Raw genomic sequence first — 16,928 nt, 5'->3', positions numbered from 1 at the left:
TTCTTTGATTTTTCTCTTTGATATGGATTCAGCTGGTTTCAAGGGTTTCATTCTCCTTTAACTTTTCATTCTCCATGTTCTCCTGCGCTGCATGCCGCGCCCCCCTTCTAATTCCTCAGAGGACAGTGCAATAACTTCGGTGCGAGAGGGGGGGGGGCTGTCCTCTCACCGAACATTTAGTTTTGGGTGCCCTGATTGGAACAGATGACAAATGTATACATGTAGAAATATATATATATATTGTGACGGCCTCTAATCCAACTTTCAGCTGACACGGTTTTCTTGTCAGGATGCCACCGTGCCTGACCGTCAGTTGCGTACTTCCCAGGACCAAAATCCAATTGAAACCAGTTGGATTTCCAACTGGTTTCAATTGGTTTCAACTGGTTTCAATTGGTTTCAACTGGAATTTAACAATTTCCAGTTGAAACCAATTGAAACCAGTTGGGCAACTGGAAATCCTAACTGGAACCAGTTGGGTAACTGGAAATGACTTCCAATTGGAAATGATTTCTAACTGGAACCAGTTGAGTTATACTGGAAATCCCAACTGGAACCAGTTGGGCAACTGGAAATCCTAACTGGAACCAGTTGGGTAACTGGAAATGACTTCCAACTGGAAATGATTTCTAACTGGAAATCCCATGCAACTGGAACCAGCTGGGCAACTGGAAATCCTAACTGGAACCAGTTGGGTAACTGGAAATGACTTCCAACTGGAAATGATTTCTAACTGGAAATCCCAACTGGAACCAGTTGGGCAACTGGAAATCCTAACTGGAACCAGTTGGGTAACTGGAAATGACTTCCAACTGGAAATGATTTCTAACTGGAAATCCCAACTGGAACCAGTTGGGCAACTGGAAATCCTAACTGGAACCAGTTGGGTAACTGGAAATGACTTCCAACTGGAAATGATTTCTAACTGGAAATCCCAACTGGAACCAGTTGGGCAACTGGAAATCCTAACTGGAACCAGTTGGGTAACTGGACATGACTTCCAACTGGAAATGATTTCTAACTGGAAATCCCAACTGGAACCAGTTGGGCAACTGTAAATCCTAACTGGAACCAGTTGGGTAACTGGAAATGACTTCCAACTGGAAATGATTTCCAACTTGAACCATGCAGTTGTGTAACTGGAAATCCTAACTGGTACCAATTGGGTAACTGGAGATGACTTCTAACTGGAAAGATGGGTAACTGGAAATGAATTCTAATTGCATGGAACCAGTTGGGTAACTGGAAATAAAATTGGAACCAGTTGGGTAACTGGAAATTATTTCCAATTGGTTTCCAATTGGAAATTTTCCAGTTACCCAACTGGATCCAATTGAAACCAGTTAATTTGCATATTATCTGCCAGTGTGCACAGATTAATGTTTTATGAGATTCATCATCATTAACAATGTATCTATTTAATTCTTTTCAATTTCAAGTACCACACTTTTTAAAGATAAGTATTTAGAATACTTAGCAGTGAAAACCATGTTCATAAATGTTATAGATTATAATTAAAACAGATTAAAGGATAATTAGTACACCACTAACTGTTACCAAATTACATCAAATAAAAATACATATATTTGAAGATCTTCCATATAAATATATACATATGAAAGTCTGTATTTTATCAATGCCCTTTACATTGGTATTAATAGACATAAAAACACTGCTTCTGTGTTGGCATGAGCAATAGTTAGTGCAAATGCTAATTAATTTGTAACTAATTAAGTTCATTCCAACTGGAAGTTCCAATTGGATCCAGTTGGAAACCAATTGGTTTCAACTGGTTCCAGTTGAAACCAGTTGCCTCCAATTGGTTTCAATTGGAACCAATTGAAACCAGTTGCCTCCAATTGGATTCAATTGGTTTTAATAGGGAAATTGGAACAACTGGAACAAATTGCCAACTGGTTCCAGTTGCCCAATTGGTTTTAACTGGAACCAATTGGCAACTGGTTTTCAATTGGAACCAATTGGTTTTAACTGGAACCAATTGGCAACTGGTTTTCAATTGGAACCAGTTGTTCCAATTTCCCTATTGAAACCAGTTGGCCAACTGGTTTCAATTGGTTTTGCCCTAATTGGTTTTAACTGGATTTTGGTCCTGGGTTTCGTTTGGTCAAAGTATATGACCGTTGCTGATGGTTTATGGAAAAGACTGATTAACAACCATCACCAACCGTCGTCTCTGGTTTCTCCAGTCAGATCATCCGTCGATTGCAATCGATCACCTCTCTCGTCTCATTTCAGTCAATCGGACATCCGTCGACCATTCAATCACCAGCATTCGTTCCGTACACCAATCATTTGATCCTTCATAACACTCAAAAGAACGTAGTCCAGATCAGAGTGTAGGTTCAATGCTTGATCTTTACCTTTAATTTCTCAAAAAAATATCATTGTACAGAGCAAAATGAGATACAAGAGATGAAGGGCAGCATTTGCACTACGGTAAAGAGCCGTAACACTAATCGTCCTTAATGCCAGTTGGCTCCTCGTATTTATCCATTTTTTAACACTTCGATAAAACAGTTACTAAAGATGACTTCAACAACTACAATAACCTAATTAACTTTGCTAATCAACCAGCTTTCTCGAATAAAACAACTGGATAATGCTTAGGCAACTTTGCTTATAATAAATTAATCAAAAGGTTTCATGACAACTCCAACATGTTTATAAAATGTGCGATTTTGGCTAATTTTCGTTAAATCATAGAACGTCTACACATACGATTTCCATATAGTCTACGTTTACAGACCCTATAACATCCCTATGACATTAAATCGGAAACATAGTTCGTTACAATATTTTTCAAATCAATATGAACGCAGGCTATATTCGACAGTTCGAGTGGAACTTGACTATACAGTGAACAGTTATGATTTACTGTAATTAGTTTTCTTTGTCACTTTAAAAGCGCTGTATGTACGTCACGTTATTTAAGCTTGTCACTCTAACGACAGTTCCCAGAAGGAAAAACCAGTAAGACCAGTAAGAATTTTTACTGGTTTTCAGTAGAATTTTACTGGTTTCCAGTATATTTTTACTGGGCCAGTTGATTTTTAACTGGACCAGTAAAAATAAACTGGAGACCAGTTCCAACAATTGCATTCCAGTTGAAGCAATTAGTAATACCAGTTAAATTGTTTTTCATCAAACTGGTGTTTCTGGTCCAATAAATGGTTTCCAGTAGATTTTTACTGGTTTCCAGTATTATGTTTACTGGACCAGTTGATTTTTAACTGGACCAGTAAAAATCAACTGGAGACCAGTTCAAACAAAGTAGTAATACCAATTAAATTGTTTTTCATCAAACTGGTGTTACTGGTCCAATAAATAATGACTTTATTTCAAGTCAGATCATTTGACGAATTATGGAAAATGAATTTTGCAATTCAGAGAAAGTTATTATCGTTATCATTGTTATCATCATTCTTCTTATAATTATCATAATTATTATTATTATGATTATTATAATCAAAATTGTTGTCATCATTCTTATTACTGTTATCATTGTTATCGATATTGTAATAATAATTATTAATATTATCATAATTATCAAGTATTAACATTATCATTAAAATAATTATTTCCTTTAATTATGATTAAGATCAAAGCAAGATATATTCCTCTGGTATAGTCAACTGGTCTAAAGTAATTCATTGTTTGAAATTAAACTGGTCAAGACCAGTAATACCAGTAATTCTGATGATGCTGATCACGTGGTTAACCTCATTTGCATATTTCCTATTTTAAAAAGAAAAATCAGGATTTAGAATGGAATATCCTTGCAATGGCACTCATTGTTGTTTAAAAACTTTCCAAATAAGTGTGTGAACTAATTCACAATGAAAATGTGTAATTTCATATATCACATTTAAAATAACAGCAGAAAAATTAATTTACTAACCATCTTTTCCATCACATTTCACTGACAATGGTATATAACAAACCAAATGCATGTAATAAATTGTTCCAGTAAGACCAGTACGAGGACCAGTTCGACCAGTTTGAGGACCAGTAGAAAATACCAGTAAAAACCAGCTTGAATTGGATACCAGTATGAAGACCAGTGAGACCAGTAACAACCACCAGAAACAAGACCAGTATAAAATTCCAGTAATTCAAGACCAGTTTAATTTTTAACTGGACCAGTAAAATTTTAACTGGACCAGTATGACCAGTTAGACCAGTAAACCGATGTTCCAATTTCCAGAGTTACCAGTTAAAATTATACTGGTCTAACTGGTCCAGTGGAACTGGTTTTTCCTTCTGGGTTGTTAAACTTTTAAACGAGATGCTTAAACTTTAAAACAAGTTGTTTGAAAAGTTTAAACTTGTTTAAACAATCAAGTCATGTACTCGATCTCGAGTGACAGGCCAAACAACGTAAGTGCCAGCGCCGATCGAGTGCTAAGAAATCTCAAAATGAAGGTATGCATTGAAACTCACGGACAGGGGCGTAGACAACGGGGGGATGAGGGGGATGCATCCCCCCACCTCACAAGGTGGGGGGGATGGCATGTACAATCATCCCCCCCAGGATTATTATTATTATTATTATTATTATTATTATTATTATTATTATTATTATTATTATTATTATTATTATTATTATTATTATTATTATTATTATTATTATTATTATTATTATTATAAGACTGAGATCAAATAGAAGTAAATAATGCCCTAATTTGAAACGATGCAATGCCGTTATGGTTCCGATTTCTTCACAAACTTACAAAGCAGTATTGTTACTCCATGGATCATAGTGATTCTGTTTATGTTTTTTGTATCTGTATGTTAATGAGCCGCCAGCCAATATCCATCTATGGATACTATGCCTGTTTCTTTAAGGTAAAAAAAAACATAGTATGTACGTATATTCGTTATGCTTTATAATGAACAGACATATTGTTGTTTGTTTGTTGTTTATGTGTTCTATTCACAAACGGCCACAGAGGCTGTTTTCATTCATAACCACATACCCATATCAAGGCAACAAAGACTATACCTGCGTGTACACAGTTGACATTGGTTTTTTTTCTGAAGATGTGTAACAGCAAAATTCACAGAGATAAATAAATACGTAGTGTGGTTCAATATGCAATACTATATGTGTCAGTCCATTCTGTATTCGTATGCCACGGTGTGTAGATCTTGTCGATGTATGTCTGTCCATTCAAGGCGGCCGGCGTAGTATGTGTGTGTGCGCGCACCCGTGTGTGTGTGAGGGTGAGGGTGTGTGTGTGTGTGAGTATGTGTGTGTGTGCGTGCGCGCTTGTGTGTGTTATTTTACCTCATTAAGTATGCATCAGATTGCACGATTTCAAGTTCAAAATTGCAAAAGGGAGGGGGGACACTCCCCTCCCACACCCTCCCCCCGCTCGGTCGCTTCGCTCCCTCGCTCGGGCGCTTCGCGCCCTCACTAGCGTTGGCAGCCCAGTCATCCCCCCCAGGTGTACGAACCTGTCTACGCCACTGCTCACGGATGTGACAATTTCATTCAATAGCTAGGCCTAATACAATCATTAACCTGATAATCATTATAGACCTAGCGGTGAATAAAAACTACCTGGGTGTGAAACCGCAAACATGATAAGCCTAACAGTAAACCTGTAGTCATGTATGAAATTTTTTTAGAAGTTAACAGATTTTTATTTTAAATAATGACCAGAAATAATTAACTAAAAGGCAATCGTGATATGCCTCTCGATTAATTTGATTTGTTAATATAATATTTATCCTTACGAGTTTCGAGTGCTTGACCTCTGCAGGCAATGAATAGACCTATAATAGGCTTATAGGCCTAGGCATAGTCGAGTAAAGTAAAGTCAACAAAATAGCTTCTGGGAAAACCATGTACAACTTTGTTATATAATCCAGTGGTAGGTAATAACACGATTTTTCACTGATAAATTCCAGATGGGGAAAGGCTACAGACACGCCTTCTCCTCTGTCATTTTTTTTTACATGGAACCAGCTTCTCGGCGGCCCCCTCTCTCCCTTTCCGCTTTTCTCATTTTTTCTCCCCCCCTCTCTCATTTCAGTATCGGGCCCCTCTCCAAGTCCGACCTCAGCTCCCCCTTTCATTTTCCGTATACTAATCTCTCTAACTTCTCCAGTTCCCATGTTCAAGTTTCTCAAATCCATCCCCGACCTCATGGCTCTCTCTCTCACCCCCTCCCCTCCCTCTCTCACTGACCCCAGCTCCCTCTTTCCTTTTTCTATAATCTCTCCTCCCCCTCCCATGCACTTCTCCAGCCCCCCCCCCCCCCTCTTAAAATATATCACCATCTGCCAGCTCCCCTACCCCATGGCCTTTTATCCTTAAACCAATCTGTACGTACCCCTCCCTCTCCATCTAAAGTCATCCATCAGGTCCATCAGCTCCTTTTGTTCAGTCTCCCACATATGTCTCTCTTGGTGACATGTCTCCTTGTCTTACACTAGCTGCCAAAGGCATTTAAAAGTACCTGTAACTTCCCCTTAGAAAAAAAATCTTTAACAAAAAAGTTATTGAGTACATACTGATAAATTCACTCTTTGCCAGGGGGAAGGGGTCAATCACATTAGAAGATAATAAATTCACAATTCAACCTTGATGCAATGTTTTGATATGTTTATTGCACATTTTTAATGTCAGAACATTGTACGAAGTAGCGTGTTAATTAACTTACACAAACATAACAATAATATAAATGTAGGTTTATCTCGCTATAAAAGTTGGAATGGTTCATGACATACCACAACACTATGAATGATGTGAATGTGATCCAATGGTATGCAAAATCTGGGCTTGTTTGATTATCAATAAAGACACCTCAAATGTAAATCGGAGGGGAATGAGATTTTAAGATCAATCTTTAAGGACAAGTCCACCCCAACAAAAAGATGATTTGAATAAAAAGATAAAAATCCAACAAGCATGACACTGAAAATTTTATCAAAAACGGATGTAAGATAAGTTTTGCTTAATTTCACAAAACAGTTATATGCACATCCTGGTCGGTATGCAAATGAGACTGATGATGTCATCCACTCACTATTTCTTTTGTATTTTATTATATGAAATATTATAATTTTTTCCTCAATGTCAAGTGAAAGGATTAATTCCTCTCTGAACATGTGGAATTAGCACTGTTTAATACTACTAGTATATGGTTCAGTCAAGTTGGTCCTTATTGTCAAATCTGTAAAAAATGAATTATTGTATAATTCAAACAATAAAAAATAAAAGAAATAGTGAGAGAAGGACATCATCGACTGTCTCATTTGCATGTCACTGAATTGTGCTTATCACTGTTTCGTTAAAAAATAAGTGAAACTTAAAAATATCATAGTTTTCTTGTTTTACATCCAATTTTGATGAAATGTTCTGCATTATGCTCGTTTGATTTTTCTGGGTGGACTTGACCTTTATAAAACAATTTGTTTATTGCATCTCTTTATAAGCTCTGAAATTTATTAACAAGCAAAGCTCACTATATGCTCATACCTCCTACTATTTCCTGAAATCAAGAAGTTCCTATTACTCAATAAAATGTGCAGTGGCTTTTAAACATTCACATGCCATTCTACATGTACATTGCAAAATGTTTGTCACAGATAAAAATGGAAGATACTGTAAAAATGAAAAGCAGTCTATGTTTTCATCTTATCTAAAATAAAAAAGAAAAACATACACAGACTAACAACCAATTTGTAACAAAAATTAATAGTCATCATTTTTCTCACTATTGTATTTCTCCAAATGTAAGCTCTTCGAGTGTTTCACAAAGGATATACTTAATAACTTTATACTTTCACTTTGAACATGTAATTGGTATCTCGTTTCACAAAACATGAGACAAAAAACATTATATATAATGACAATAAATATATATACATCATTAATTTTCTATATGCTGGATGCAAGTTAATAAATATATATCGTTGGTCAATCTCTAGAAATAAGTGTATATCAATCTTAGTATTTCTTTTTCTATATATACAGAAACATCAAAGTTAACAATATCCGACACATCAAAAGGGGCATTATTGCAATGCTACTTCAAACATATCTTCCACTCAGAAATACAGATGTACATAAAGCATGATTATTTTAATTCATTAATGTAAATGTCATGGGATTGTTTATTTTTTTTCTTCACACTTATGTCATACACTGTATGTACCAATTAACAGAATACTTCTAATCCACGAGTAGTTGTACAAACATGTTTCATAATAACTTAGATGAATGTATTTGATACAATCTAATAAGATTTTAACAACCAGTACACAGAGTTGTACAAGTGGAGATACCATAACATATCACAACAATAGGAAGTATGGAATGAAGAAAAGAGGTATATTGGGGAACAGTTATGAGAAAAATCTGGCTTGATACACTCATTGGGCAGTATTCTCGAAAGAGTTTCAATTTCAAAAGAGGTATTTTCGACTTTATGTTTTTCAGTGTTTTTTTCGGTGGAAATCATCGGCAAACAACATTTCAGTCATAAATTACATGAAAATCTATTGCTTTTAATCAGTAAAAATTAAAATAATGATACATTTATGAAATTTGGCAACATACATAATTTGCATTGGATTTGTACATGAAATGAGTTTTTGAGCAATTTTGGGTCTTGACATGCACTTTCATAATGTTGCGTAACTTTGGAACCGCGTACCCCCGCGTCACGAATTTTATCTTAAAAGTCATGAAAGTGATGAAATGTCATGGCGCGATCTTTTTGCCTTACAGATTTATCATGGAAAATGTCAAGGGGGAAATGTTTTTGCCCTTCCCCCTCCGAGTGGGATTGGAAGTAGAGATAAAATTTAAAAAAAAAGGCACAAAATAAAACAGCACACAAACCAAATAGTGGGATAAAGGTAGCTATAAAATGTATACAAAATAAAAAGTTGTCAGTTACAAACAGCAGAGAATCAGCACTGCAGTGAATAACCTAAAGTTTTCAGAATGAAAATATTGTTTACAGAGGAATCTGTAAAAAATCACAAAGTATACAAGTACTACAGAAAGTATCTTTTTATTTCATAAAAAAAAAGGACTATTTTCTCTTGTCGAATTCGGATTGTATTTGTAAGTTTTCATTTTAGATATTTTGTATGATAGTCTCATTGTAAGTGAAGTATTTTTCATCATCTTTGAAAAAGCACATAAACAACCTTTTTTTTCTGACTAGAATTTGCAAAACGTGTGTAGGCAATAATAATAATCTGCTTATTTATAATGCACAGACATACATTAGTACATACCTAAGCGCTTACAGATTTATTATTACCCCGGTCATCGGATTCAATAAGTCATTCCCGAACACAATGTATGCACATTCTCCCCTCCCTGGGGAGTATTCTAGCCAGTCGCTAATGAGGGCACACACACACTGCTGGACAAGCTTCAATGACTTTGCATCCTACCTGGTACTCATTTAGCACCGGGGTGGAGAGTGGCAGCGTGGATTAACGCCTTGCATAAATGCCACAGGAAGCTAGGCTGCGGTGGGATTTGAACAGACGACCCTATGATTTGATTACAAGGCGAGAGTCAAAACCACTTCACCATGGCTAATATCATCTTTGAAGTGAAACTAACCAGTCTGATTGATGGATAAGCGGCAGTGTGCGTCCTGTGCGCATGATCTGACCAATGAGGTGATGTCTTCTATACCATACGCAACTAGGCAATTAAGTGCGACTCTAATTCATAATTTAAGCTTTGTGAAACACCCCCCTGTAGTTATATTAACGATGAAGCTCTGGGGAGTGTTTATTTAACTAATTCATGAAGTTATGAGCAGGTTACAAACAAGATGACTTTAGTAGACACATAGCTCTGGGAATTTCATGTCATACGTTGGTACCGAGTGGAAGACGGCTGGTGTTGATGGGTCGGCTTTGACGGGACTGCCAGCTGGAGACACCGGGGTCCTAAAACAGACAAATATCAAAGTAAATTTTATCAAAGGGATAAATTCACTTTCTAACAAGCAGTAAAATGTGCTTTGAAATAAGAAGCACCATTTCAGAGTGTATACCCATTGATACTTGAACTTTTTAGATACAATGGAAGTAATTATTTATCAACCAGGCGACTAATATATGAGGTTTGTCTTGTTATCAACCGTGATCAGCATATAATTTTTTTGGAATGTGTCGATAATTTTCATAACTTTCCCATTTTCATTTTTGTTTTAGATGAACTTTTCAGCTATATGTTTGTTTGATGTATTCTCTACTTAATCATTTAACATTTTCTTTGTTGGGAGTGGACTTGGCCAGTAATTAAAGGTGTTCCCATTTGTTTAATATTACTAATTTTATTGAAACATTTTCTGCTCCGGTTCTGTATTTCATTCCATTAATATAACAAACGACATGCATATTTCTGTACAATATATAATTTCCAAATAGAATGTAAAATATAGATTTAAAAGGGCTCAAGAATGATTCAATGAGATATGATCATTATCATTCGGGTTATACCATTTACTTCAAAATTCTTTAATTGACTACAGAATGATTTTCGATTAAAATAAAAACAAAAGACAATCCACTTACTTCACCACGGTATCGAGAATGTCATTTAGCTTCTTGTACCACTTCTCACTCTGTAATAAATAAAATGTGAAATAACTTAAATTCAATTCAGAGGAAAAGATGAAAATAAGCACTTGAATGTACACTGGTGGACCTTCAACAAGTCCAATAATAGCAAGTCGATGACATTTTCCAGCATGTTTGCCTATTAGCGCTCAAATTCAGGATGCAATTTTAAAGTCGAAAGCGGTCTTGTAGTCGCATAATAATCTTGTCAGAGCAATTTTTTCCAGTGCGCATGTCTTATTGTATTAAAATTCATAGTCATTCAGGATTCAATTCTTAAGTCGAAAGCAGTTTGAAAGTCGGATGATCGACTAGTCAAAGCAATTTTCCAGTGTTAATGCCCAGCTGTATTCAAATTGCACTCACTCATGATGAATTCGTAAATTCATAAGAAAATAGCTAGCAACCTACCCTCTGTTCTGCAGAAGCTGCGAGTTGATCAAGAGATGAATTCTGAAACATGATGAGGATAGCAAGTCTTTTCTCTCTCTCCTCTTCCACGGTGTTTCCATCTACGACAGTCATTGGCGTCAAGACCTTCTTCAAAGACTCAAAGGTCACAAGCTCTTGAGGATGTTTCTGTGTGTAGAGAATCACGAGAATACAGATATTTTCAGGTGTATGACCTGTGACCTTTGACCTCATGATCCCAAAATCTAATCAGATCGCAGTAACTCCTATATCGATCCTTGGATCAAGTGTAAGGTTCGTTAGTTATCGTGAGAACAAATGCGGACAAATTAATCGACGACCAATCCATAACGTAATGCCTCCAGCAACAAAAAAGGTGTACTGTGTATTCATGAATACATTGTTGAACAAATACATTTTCTAAACACAAGGTTGTATTCTTGAAATGAAAAATAAAAACATATCTTGAGCTGGTTTCCTCTTTTGCAGTTGTTGATTATACTGTAAAGTATCATATCATACATTGTAAATACTAGGCAATTATATCTATTTTAATTAACAAGGGATACCTAATTTGTATAGTGATTTTATGTAAACAAAGGAAAACATGTGCAGATAAATGTATTTTGATCAGGCACCAAATTAAAATAAATGTCCCTTTAAAGTTGTGAAATACATGTACATCCGATAATATTTCATATCAGCAACAAAATTTGAGTTTTCAGACATGTGTGTTCATATAATACAGTAATAAACTGGAATAGCAATTAACGCTTTAAGGATATTTATCCAAATTTAAGACGGACTTTGAGGACATAATATCTGGTGGGTATTTCATAAGCTGTTCATAAGTTATGTAAAAATTTACACAAGGCCACTGGACTGTTGTTGGTTGCCAAATAAAAAACAGCTTTATAAAATTGACAAATCCCATTCTAAATCATTTTGATTAATCAGTTGTAGGTGAAATAGAAATTTTGCTAACCACAATTCTTTGTTAAGGAACAAGCAAAACATTTTACGGATTAAAGGATCTCTCTCAAAATAAAAAATAAATAAAAAAATGGAATATCCAATTTATTACAAGAACTGGTCACTAGTTGTTAATAAAGTCATGCGGAACTTACAAACAGCTTTGTGAAATCGCCCCCTAAATAACTTACCCTAATCCCTGTTGGGGAAGACTGAGCTGATTCCAGTTCAATGTTAACAGACCCTACATCGGCTCCGCTCCTGGGACGATACTCAACTACGGAGAAAAGAGAATTGATGGATACAACTACAGTTTACATGTACAACAATAAGTTCTTTCTTGTTCAATGTTAACAGACCCTACATCTGCTCCGCTCCTGGGGTGATATTCAACTATGGAGACAAGAGAATTGATGGATACAACTACAGTATACATGTACATCATATATGTATTAACCCGTATGAGACTGATCCCGCATATATGCAGGCTGGATTCTATGGAAAACATGTAGCAAAATTATCCAGTTTCCAACGGGTTAAGTTCTTTCTTGTTCAATGTTAACAGACCCTACATCAGCTCCGCTCTGTGGATGATACATGGAGATAAGAGAAATGATGGATATACTGCATTATGCAACATCCCTGTATTATGCTCCTTCTAGTTCAATGTGAAGAGACCCTACATCATCTCCACCCTGTGGAAGATATCTATATGATATTGATAGGCTTTGGGGTAAATATAATGTGGCATCTCCCGAAAATCAAAGCCAGTCAATATCATTATTATTACCTACAGCTGCATGACGTTTAGGATTATTCAAATTCAAGCTATTATTTGTAGCCTATTGGTACATCTGATTTCAGGTTATTCATGAATTTGATGAAGTTACCCTGGCTAAGTAATTGTGACATAAAGGGCATACAGTGCAGCGCGCATCATGCATGGCACGCACATACACTAAACGCGTACCCAAGACTTGTGCGGGAATACAGATGTTATGGACCAATAATTTATTACGGAGGAGCAAAAAGGAAATTGAAAAATTCGCGGAGGAGGGGTGTATGACTATTTTGGTCCCAAGTCATACAGCTGAAAACTGGCACGGCCATTGTGGCGTATTTTGTGTTGTGTTAATCAATGAAAGAGACAAAATACGTGTTTATATCTTGTCTAAAAAATGCCTTATTCGGGTAATAATCAACAATAGAGACAAGAAAATTGATGGACATTACTACATTATACAACATACATGTATTATGTTCATACAACTTCATGAGGTAACATACATCTATCAAGAAAGTAGTTTTATACACACCTGAAGGTTCATGAATGAATGGAGTGTTCAGACGAGAGATGTCATGTCCACTGCTTCTTAATCCATCACTGATGGCATCCTTCTGGAAGAGGACACTCGCTGGTAAAGGCTGAGATGGAAGTTTCCTGTCAAAGAATATTACAAATGTATGTTACTCTACAAAATACTAACAAATTTCATTACAGAGTTAATGTAATTAACGTCTACAGACTTAAGCTTAAGTTGACAGTCAAGAGATACACATCTATCAATGACAACAAATACCTCTGCTGCTGCTAATACTAAACTATTATTTAGTAACATCACCACACCACCACAACCACCATCCCAACCACCATCATTACCACCACCATTACAACCATTACCACCACCACCACCATCACCACCACCATCACCATCACCACCATCACCACCTCCACCATCACCACCACCACCACCACTACAACCATCACCACCACAACCACCATCATTACCACCACCATTACAACCATTACCACCACCATCACCACCACCATCACCATCACCACCATCACCACCTCCACCATCACCACCACCACCACCACTACAACCATCACCACCACAACCACCATCACTACCACCACCACCACCACCACCACCCCTACTACTTCTACTTCTGATTGTAATAATTATTAGATGATTGTCTTACCTCTGATTATTTTCCACATTAAATGGAGGAAGAAGATAAGGGGCTGTCTTCTGCCTTGTATCAATCACCTGAAAGACAAAGTACATATAGGATGTTTCCAAATTTAAATGGCAACATGAATCATGATTGAAAACTCAATTACAAAATGCAGACATAATGATTTACTAAGGGGCCCGTATTCTGAAGTCGGGTTTAACTTAAACTCAGGTTTAAAGTTGTGGTTTAAGTATGGGAAGCCAAAAGTTTCAAAATTTTTATTAAGTTTTATGTTTCCTATGTTTACTGTGCTCTTTTCTGATTCATCGATGGTGAAGACAATCATCTATTTATACTTCCTACACAATTATGAATGATTTGAGAGCCGAATGAGCTGAAGTATGATATCTCTACTGTCAGTGATTATATAACAATTGGCTGTCCATACTTAAACCACAACTTTAAACCTGAGTTTAAGTTAAACCCGACTTCAGAATACGGGCCAATGTGTCTTACAAATCATGATCCAATGGAAAATTTAAACGTAGAAAAAAATGCGTTTGTAAACGCAATCAGCTTGGATTTTACGACCTTCAGCATCGCGAATGCGACATTTAAACACAATTGAGTTTTGAAACGTCTTTAAACTTGCTCTCGCAATGGAAGCCTACACAGAGAGGTACCAGAATTCTTGTGATGGGTCAAACTGCGCAAGCGGGAAATTTTAAGGCGATCGACAAATAATCAGCTTTATATTTTCGACACTGAACAGTACACCACTCATTGTGTTTGTGTTTTATAACTGAGTTTTCAATCATAATTCATGTTGCTGTTTGAATTTGAAAATCAACATTGAACACACCCTAAGTACGTTGAGGGTAAGTACACTGTAAATGCATTAATAGAACCCGAATAAAAAAATAAAGTTAAAGATGTGGGATAGGAGGAAAAAGTTAAATTTCTATAGCAGGGTACTGTCCGTTTTCCTTGTGTCTACATTTAAAATTGTTTGGTATTAATCACTGACAATACGCATGTTAATCTTTTATTGAATACATATTCAATCCCAAGTTCCATCTTCCGATAATGAATTACAATACACATGAATAGATGAGAATATAGACAAACATCTAAGATTTCAAAAGTGCATTTCTTTACAATAACATGATGTACGCATACTCATATGTATGTCAACATGAACATTATGGTTTTGTGTGAAAAAAGAACAAGAAAAGAAAAACAAAAAAGTTTGTCCATATTTTTTCAAGGATTCAAATGTTATTAATGATTCTTGGTTTGTAGAATAATTTTTTAACTTCATTTTGAGTATTTTGATATTACTGTCATAAATATTTTGTATCAATTTAACTGAAATTATATTTTAAAAAACAGGCATTCTTTGTTAATTGATCAGGGTCAGGTCACATTCTAATAGTCAAGAACAACAATAAAGCATGAAATAAATGTAGGAAAAATAAAAAAGATCATACAGGCTAAGAACTCTTCGGCTATTTCAGTGTACAAGACAGTAACAAATAGAATGGGAGAGTTGACTGAACTTACCGACCATACATGCTGCCCAAGTGCTGGTATAGCAGTGAGTTGACTGATAAGGTTCAAGTATCTTGCTACTAGAGCATGGACTGCACATCGATGGATTGGTCCAAGCTTACAGTCATTATCACAAACCATGTCCTGAAAAAAAAGAGGTATTATTGAGGCCATTCTTTAATAAATTAGTCAACTGTTTATCTAATTTAATAAGATATTAAAACAGTGTAGAAATTAATGATTATGCATTACCAGTATCACTTTAGCACCCTGTGACAAAATCAAATTCATTATCAGACTTTTTTTCCCAATTTTCATGCTAAATTTAGCGTTATTCATGCATGATATTGCATAAACCATTGTTTAGAACAATTAAATTGGAATTAATTTCAGTTTCACATTTAAAGGAACCTTGTGCTATTTCTTCTAATACTGAATGCTACACGGAACATGTTTAGAATGATACAAATCCATTATAAAATAAAATAACGAAAAAGGGGGAAAAAAGAAAGAGGAAATACAAAAAGAAAATAATCACATATATACTGTAAGAGTATTAAAAAATATATCATACCAATCAATCAGAATTTCATTAAAAAAGAGACTAAAAATGAACAGTTAGGCAGTTCAGGAGATGAATACAAGCAAATTTATAATTTGACACATAAATATTAGCATAGTTGATTTATAATTGAATGAAATCAATTTTATTAAAGGGGGATCCAGCCTTGGTTATAAATGTTGTGTTTGAAAGGAGAAAAATAAATAAAACAGCATTGTGAAAGTTTGAAAGCAATCGGACAAGCAATAAGAAAGTTATGGCTGTTTTAAAATTGAGATCCCTAAGACTATGTAGATTTCAAATTGGCAACTGGGTAAGTAAATTATGACAAGGGGCAAGGACAACTTTCTCATAGGCCATGTACTTTATTATCAGTGATTTGTGGTTTTCTCCTCATTACCCATTCCCCTGGGGCAGTAATCTAAATATAGCCCAGGTAGTATATTGTTTTATGACCTCATGAAAGAAAAATATAATTTGAAGTAAAACTTTTGAAAAAAATGTAATTTTAGCCATTTTATGTATTCGAGTACATTGAAGAGTAGTCCTTGCCTTACATCACTATGACATCACATATGCGGCCAATTTGAAGTCTCCATGGTTATAGTGATTACCAATATTCACAGCTTTTGAAAATTCATAATTTTCTTATTGTTTGTCCGATATTGTTCAAACTTTCACCTATCAACTTGTCTGATTTTCCTTTTTCCTCTAAAAACAAGTTTTTGTTTGGGTTGGATTCCCCTTTAAGAGGGTAAGTTGCTGATCAAGTTTGTAGATTAATTGATATGTACATTGATTTTGGTTGCACAATGAACAGTTTGTTGGCAAAGCTCAGGAGGGGTGG

At 35.6% G+C, this 16,928-nt stretch overlaps 1 protein-coding gene across 2 annotated transcripts in view; it reads right to left on the bottom strand.

Moving 5' to 3' along the window:
* Nucleotides 1–6,616: 6,616 nt before the first annotated feature.
* Nucleotides 6,617–16,928, bottom strand: part of LOC129280752 (protein EFR3 homolog B-like) — a 30,529-nt gene continuing 20,217 nt past the window's right edge. For both annotated transcript variants that reach the window (XM_054916759.2, XM_054916760.2), the window contains exons 15-21: nt 15,532–15,663; nt 13,993–14,060; nt 13,326–13,450; nt 12,201–12,286; nt 11,038–11,205; nt 10,582–10,631; nt 6,617–9,951 (exon numbers count right to left, since the gene is read on the bottom strand). In XM_054916759.2, the coding sequence (XP_054772734.2) occupies nt 9,840–9,951; nt 10,582–10,631; nt 11,038–11,205; nt 12,201–12,286; nt 13,326–13,450; nt 13,993–14,060; nt 15,532–15,663 (741 nt within the window). In that variant the 3' untranslated portion in view covers nt 6,617–9,839. The remainder of the gene's footprint in view (nt 9,952–10,581; nt 10,632–11,037; nt 11,206–12,200; nt 12,287–13,325; nt 13,451–13,992; nt 14,061–15,531; nt 15,664–16,928) is intronic.

Source organism: Lytechinus pictus, chromosome 17 (genome assembly GCF_037042905.1).
Source record: "Lytechinus pictus isolate F3 Inbred chromosome 17, Lp3.0, whole genome shotgun sequence".
Lineage (NCBI taxonomy): Eukaryota > Metazoa > Echinodermata > Echinoidea > Temnopleuroida > Toxopneustidae > Lytechinus > Lytechinus pictus.
Note: the sequence above shows the minus strand (reverse complement) of the source record. Positions and strands in the feature narration are given on the sequence as shown.